Source organism: Mirounga leonina, unplaced genomic scaffold, assembly GCF_011800145.1.
Source record: "Mirounga leonina isolate KUSES-001 unplaced genomic scaffold, KU_Mleo_1.0 Mir_168, whole genome shotgun sequence".
NCBI lineage: Eukaryota > Metazoa > Chordata > Mammalia > Carnivora > Phocidae > Mirounga > Mirounga leonina.
Window position 1 is genome coordinate 18,578,191 of NW_023270426.1, and position 7,313 is coordinate 18,585,503.

At 42.3% G+C, this 7,313-nt stretch overlaps 1 protein-coding gene across 2 annotated transcripts in view; it reads right to left on the reverse strand.

Moving 5' to 3' along the window:
• Positions 1-2,410: 2,410 nt before the first annotated feature.
• Positions 2,411-7,313, reverse strand: part of VDAC1 (voltage dependent anion channel 1) — a 29,601-nt gene continuing 24,698 nt past the window's right edge. For both annotated transcript variants that reach the window (XM_035014127.1, XM_035014128.1), the window contains exons 7-9: positions 6,656-6,806; positions 4,312-4,369; positions 2,411-3,342 (exon numbers count right to left, since the gene is read on the reverse strand). In XM_035014127.1, the coding sequence (XP_034870018.1) occupies positions 3,251-3,342; positions 4,312-4,369; positions 6,656-6,806 (301 nt within the window). In that variant the 3' untranslated portion in view covers positions 2,411-3,250. The remainder of the gene's footprint in view (positions 3,343-4,311; positions 4,370-6,655; positions 6,807-7,313) is intronic.

Sequence of the window (7,313 nt, forward strand, 5' to 3'; positions counted from 1 at the left end):
GGTTAAGGCGTAATGGAGAAAAAGCAGGAAAGTGGGATAGGAAGTAGGGTGCAAACAGCCTCCACATTTCCTACAGTAAGTTTCTGTTACTTTTTAAATTTTGTAACTTGAAACCCCCAGTATATGAAAATGCAGATTTAGAGTTCCCTTACAGCCTTGACACACGCTTTGGTCTGTGTGTTCTGCAAATGTTTTTTAAATGTCTGTAGGCTTAAAAATCATAGAAGTTCCACTTGATCGATTTGCAGGAAAATCATTGTGGCATGAAGCAAGACATTTGCTGTACCCATAGCTTCACCACTCTGATCTCCGTGATTCCTACAGAAGAATCCTCCAGAGACACAGCTGAACTGCCCTTCTAAGGGGAGAAGGGCCCCTGTTCTCTTGAATCTGGTTTCCCTTAACATTTATCTGGCCCCAGTGACAGCTCAGAAACACACAAACTCTGTGTTAAGAAAACTAAGAGGTCATTCATGTTGGCTTCTTTAAGCCCACCACAAGCCTAGATAGACTGAATGGTGCCCTTATTGCAAACCCTCCATGGTAGCCAGGATACAAAGTCTTCCCAAATTCCCTGGGAGCTTTCCCTTCTCTGAGTACACAAACCACCACTCAGTTTAATGAATAAGCCTCTCGATTCCAGCTTCTACTTGTTGGCAGATTCAGACATAGGCCTTTTTCTATAATAAACACACCTTCAATCTTCTCTTCTTTGTCCACTTTCTTCCTTTTGTCCCCATACCAGTGTGTTTTGGATATCTTACAGATATCATGAACTCAAGGAATTTTGCACAATATTCTGACATGCTGCATCCAACAGGCAGATTCTTAATATGTAAGTGGGGAGGGAAATATACCCTCAATATTCAGAGGGCCCTTTGTACATTTCAAAATACCAGCTCACTGGACGTACCCAACAACCATTATGAGCCAAAATCTCTGGACAAAGTCAGAAGTTCACTTTGAAACATATACAGATCCTCATGAACCCAATGAAGACAGTATGACAAATACTGAGGCCAGCAGGTTTTGGGTGGCACAAAATGGTTAAGTAAACCTGATACTTGTTTGGTATTCACTTCCAAACATCCATAAAAAGGAACTCTGCCTAAAAATATGTATTATTGAATAGGAAAAAATGTTCACATTTACTGAAGCTGGCTTACCCTTCTACTTTGTAAATGTTTGAAATTTACACCTTGTCATTTTTTTAAAATCTAAATTGCAGAATTCTACAACATACCCCAATGATCCATGCCTTTGTATGATCCCCTGCCCTTGAGTGTGAGAGGGACCTGTGAATATGATGGGATATCATTACTGTGATTAGGTTATTAAAGGGCACAGTAGACTTTAAGGGGAGATTTTCCTCAGAGGCCTCACCTAATCAGGTGAGCCCTTAAAGGGTTGGGGCAGTTATAAAATGAATAAGTCCTGGGGATGTCATGTACAGCATGGTGACTATAGTTAATAATTTAATAATACTGTATTGTATATTTGGAAGTTGCTAAGAGAGTAGATCTTAGAAGTTCTTATCACAAGGGGAAAAACTTTGTGTGGTGACAGACGTTAACTAGATGTATTGCAGTGATTATTTTGCAATATATACAAATACTGAATCATTATGCTGTACACCTGAAACTAGTATGTTCTATGTCAATTATACCTCAATAAACAAAAAATAGGGGCACCTGGCTGGCTCAGTCAGTCAAGTGTCCAACTCTTGATTGTGGCTCAGGTCATGATCTCAGGGTCATGGGATCAAGCCTTGTGTTGGGCTCCACGCTGAGTCTCCTCCCCCCGCACATGCGAGTGCACACGCGCTCTCTCCCTCAAATAACTAAAATCTTTCTTAAATAAATGAATAAATACATAATAAAGTTTTTAAAAGGGTAAGTTGTGGCTGGCACTCTTCCTAGAGATTTCAAGTGTGAGAGGGATTTGACAGTAAGGGAATTCTTCCATTCCAGCTTTGAAGATGGGAAGGGACCATGTGGCAAGGAATGCACTGGCCTCTATTTGCTGAGAGGACCCCCTACCTGATGGCTAGCAAGGAAATAAGGACCATTATCCTACAACAACTAAAAGGAGTTGACTTCTGCCACAATCATGTGAGCCTGGAAGAGGACTGAGCCTGGAAGAGGACCCCAAGCTCCAGACGAGAACACAGTCTGGCAGACATCCTTATTTCAGCATCATGAGAATCTTAACAGAGAACTCAGTCACACCGTGCTGGATTTCTGAACTACAGGCCTGTGAAATAAATGAGTGTTGTTTTAAGCAACTCAATTTGGCTAATTTGTTATGCAACAATAGAAAACTAAAAATCTCTCTCTCACACACACAGTGCAAACACAAATGCCAAATGCCCTGTTTACTTACACTTTTATTAATAAAGACAACAGAAGAATGAGGTTTCAATATTTATTCAAGTTTTACTTTAAGTGATGTTAATTACAGCATTTGAAGGGGAGGATCTAATTCCACACAAAATGGAAGACTCTAAAATGTACCCATTAAATGGCTAAAAAATAAACCAAGTGGCGAGAATAGAACAAGTCCAATTTAGATTCCGAGTGTTGTCACAATGTGATTACAGTTACAGAGACTCTTCCCAGCTCAGAGATGGGACTTTTAGAAGCTATTTCATACTCTGGTGCAGGGGCAGAAAACCACAACATGAGAGGGAATTAAGTCCTGAATTATTGGCTTCATCACATCCATCTTCCCAAAATGGCACAAAAGAAACAGCTACCACACCCTGCAGACTACTTTTGGTGTAAAAGAGGTGATGGACTGGGGTGAAACAGGTGAGGAAAATCTGTCTAAAAAAGTCTCTTTCAGATGGGTTTATACACACCATCAGTGAGTCTCTCCTTTGGGTAGGAAACCCAGTTCAATTCTCAGGAAGTCATAATTTCATTCATGTACTCCATACCAATGAACAAAGTGCCTATAAATTATCAGCTTCCATTTGCAGCCATTTCTAGATAAAAAAGAAACCTGAACTCTCTGGAGGGGCCACCAAGCTCCCCCCAAGTCTACAGCTGAAAGGACTTTTCACGGACTTGGGTTTCTTCTGTACCTCTGAAAGGGTAACACCTTAAAGCTGAATCATCTTTAACCTGGAGGTCTAACATGATACTTAGCAATACTTGCATCCCAGACATACAACATTAAAAGGTACACTAAATTCTGAAGGTAGCTATGCTCAAAATAGTTTAAAATTAAACGACTATACAGTATTCATTTATGCCTGAAATTCCAGTCCTAGACCAAGCTTGTGGCCGCCAGCATTGACATTCTTGCCATCCAGCAGAGCTGATAGGGTCAGCTTGATACCTGCAGGGGGCAAAGTCCCGGGGAGAGGAAAAAGGGAGGGGAGGGAGGAGAGAAAAGATAAGAAAGGTCAACACAAGAAGAACGGTTAACACACGGAGGCATGCTAAAGCACATTGGCAAGACCACAGCGAAGTCAGAACCCGCTTCAGCTGTGTGTGATCAGCAAGGCAAAACCACACGGCCCATCTTACTGATCACCATCGGACTAATTAATTGGTAGCCTGGAATGAGCTTATAAAACAGTAATTATTATTCCACAGCCTCCCCAAATCCACTTTCAGGAGTCCACTTGACTTTGTCCTCTCATTGTCACCGGCTACAATAATCTCTCTACCACTGGTATCAGGCAGTAAACTTCTTCAGCAAAAATGCCTTGAAATGAAACCCAACCATGAATCAGACTCCAAGGTCTCCCAATCAGCGTGCACACAAACACACATACATGCACACAACTAACTGGTATTTACCCTACAACAGCCTGATTCTACCATCATGTAATCTTAGAATTTCTAGAGCTCAAAGACCCAATTTGACCAAACTAAACCCAAGATGGTACCATCTCCATAGCTCTAACATACCAGGGGCTGGTCTAGCCAACTGTGCAGAGGAAACCTGCACAACAGTTGTACAGTGAGGATGATCTATGTGCTAGTTTTAAGAACCTGCTGGAAATAAGTATCAAGCATTATGTACACACTGGAAAAACAGATAAAAAAAAAAAATAACCAAAAGTGTAATGTATGTTAGCCTTCGCCTTTTTCTCTCCGACTTACTACTTCTATTCTCCAAATGTTTTATAATGACTCTATACCCTTTTATAAACACTTCATTATAAAACTTTATATACGCTCATCTATAATGTACAATACAGGCATTATATAAGCACTTAACATAAAGCAGCAAACCAGCACCCCAATTTTTCTTTAAGGCAAAGAACTAATTTCACTAATTTATAAAAGCAACACATACCTGGCTTTAGGGTCTGAGTGTATCCTAAACCTATCAGGCTGGAGTTGTTCACTTTAGCCTAGTCAAGGAAAAGATAAGAGAGAGTGAAATTGTTAAGTACTCCATGTTTCCATCTCTAAAACAAGTAAGAGCTTTGTAATCAACCAACCCTGGACTTCAGGATCAAATTCTTTTTCATGACCACTTTGTTTATGGGATTCATTAAATTTAACATGAAATATATCAAATCTGAGAGCTAAGTCTCAGAAAAGAAACTCAAAGAGTCAATACAACTGTCAATTAAAAGGAAATTATTATTTAATTGATTCCTGAAGGTATGAATGCCCAATTTCATTTATACTGATTAGGTCTGTATTTAAGTTTTAACAGGTGAAGACACTTTCATTTGTGGCCAGAGAAATAAAAGCCTTTCTTATATGGAAGATTTCTTCAAAATCTATTTGTTAGGTTAAGGGAAACAGAGCCAATGTCAGATGGAGTATTGAGGCTTTTTTTAAGGCATAACACTGTTAGAATTTTCCCTTCATAGGGGCGCCTGGGTGGCTCAGTCAGTTAACCGTCTGCCTTCGGCTCAGGTCATGATCTCAGGGTCCTGGGATGGAGTCCTGCATCAAGCTCCCTGCTCAGTAAGGGAGTCTGCTTCTCCCTCTGACCCTGCTTGTGTGCGCTCTCTCTTGCTCTCTCCCGCTCTCTTTCTCAAATAAATAAAATCTTTAAAAAAAAAAAAAGAATTTTCCCTTCATGAAAAAGGGAAAAATCACAGTAACGGGGCGCCTGGGTGGCTCAGTTGGGTAAGCGGCTGCCTTTGGCTCAAGTCATGATCCCAGGGTCCTGGGATCGAGCCCTGCATCGGGCTCCCTGCTCAGTAGAGAGCCTGCTTCTCCCTCTCCCTCTGCTGCTCTCCCTGCTTGTGCTGTCAAATAAATAAATATTTAAAAAAAAATTCACAGTGACATGAAGAAGATTCAGCATTGCCATGCCTGAATTTAAAATGTGTATTAGAGCAAAAGAATGACTTAGCCAAGTCACCTAAATTTCAGCAGTGAATGCTGATTAATAATTAAGTTCAGGGGTGCCTGGGTGGCTCAGTCAGTTAAGGGTCTGCCTTCGGCTCAGGTCATGGTCCCAGGGTCCTGGCATCGAGCCCAGCAACAGGCTCCCTGCTCAGCAGGGAGTCTGCTTCTCCCTTTCCCCCTGCTTGTGCTCTCTCTCTCTCAAATAAATAAATAAAATTAAAAAAATAATTAAGTTCAATAAAGCAGTTGAGGCAATAATAATTTTGCCCTCATTCTTCTGTCTGAGTTGTAGGGAAATCCGGGCCTCTCTCTGGCCCCTTTCTGGTGAAATAAGGAGAGGTCAGGAGCAGAGCCATCTCAAGCCATGAGAACACCAAGTCCTGGAAAGCTGAGGCTACCGCGGTGCATGTTTTCCTGCTTGAATGCTGTTTTCAGACCTGACAACTCCCATGAGAAAGAACAAAGCAATGGGTAGGAAGATCTCCCGGCAGACAGTGCCCTATCTGGCTCTTCCTTTTTGCTTATCCCATCTAATTACTAAGGCCCCTTTTCCTTTGTTTCTAAGTGCTTAATGTGAAGGGAGCCATATTCGTTGCCATTTCAGACTTCAAATGGCCTGTTTCTAAATTACGTAAGGACCGTCCTGCAACACGAGATTTCCTCATTCCACCCCAAAAGGGATGCAGCTAGCAGTGCCCTCTGACAACAGAGATGAATTCAACAGGATTTAATGCAAAAATCGTGCAGCAATTCAAAGGTCCGTGAGCAATGCCACTGAGTCTGCAAGATTAGATGCCAACTGCTAAATGCCAGGGCCTGGTTTCTTAATATCCAATACAGGAGCTGGGCAAGAGAATGAGAAATGAGAAGAAAAATGAACATTTAAAACCTTCAATTTCAAAGTAAACCTCTTTACAGTCTGCAGAAGGAACAAGGGCTGATTAGAGGAGGAGGCTCCCCAGCAAACCATCAAGTCCAGGCCCCAGCACTTACCAACTGTCTGCCCCATCTGCCCTCGACCTCCCTGAATTTCCAGTTCCTCATTTGTGCACAGAGGGTTGGGATGGGTTTTTTGTTTTTTTTTTTTTAAAAGGCACCTACCTCAAATGGACTGTGTAAGAATTAAATACAGTAACCCACATATAACAGGCTGCACACAGCGCCTGGCACCCACAGTCAGCGGTATTACTATTAGCACTTTCCTCATTTCAAACTCTTTCCACAGGGAGAAAATCTCTAGCCCAAGCATGCAACCCCAGCAATCCAGAAGGATTCCAACCCCACCATCAGGTGGAGCCTCGGCAACATGTGATTCCACAGGTACTCACCGAGAAGCAGGCATCAGGGTCGATCTGATACTTGGCTGCTATTCCAAAGCGAGTGTTACTATTTCCTGCTGTCCAGGCCAGATTGACAGCGGTCTCTAACTTCTTGTTCACCTTCTGATAAATGGAGCCACCAAATTCTGTCCCATCGTTTCTGCAAACAAGCACAGCACAGATGCTAATCCACCCCCAAAGGCAGGCTGCAGCTGGGCACAGCTGTCCAAGTCTAACAGAGGACAGGGATGCTGTAAATGAACCAAAGTGATCATAAAGCAGGTACCCAAGTAGGGAAAAGTCTGACAGGAATGGAACAGACACCAGCGTTGGGAAGGTTCAGAGAAAGGGAAAGGCTATTTGAACCATCACCAGCAACACCCAAAGGCAGGAAGCTCAGGCTGCATGGAATTTGAAGCTTGCTTCCAAAATATTCTTTAAAATAAAAGCAACGGGGCACCTGGGTGTCTCAGTCAGAGGGGCGTCCAACTCTTGATTTCAATTTAGGGCATGATCTCAGGGTCGTGGGATGGAGCCCCAAGTTGGGCTCCCCTGCTCATAAGGAGTCCGCGTGGGATTCTCTCCCTCTGCCCCTCCCCTGTTCGTACTTTCTCTAAATAGATAGATAGATAGATAGATAGATAGATAGATAGATAGATAGATAGAT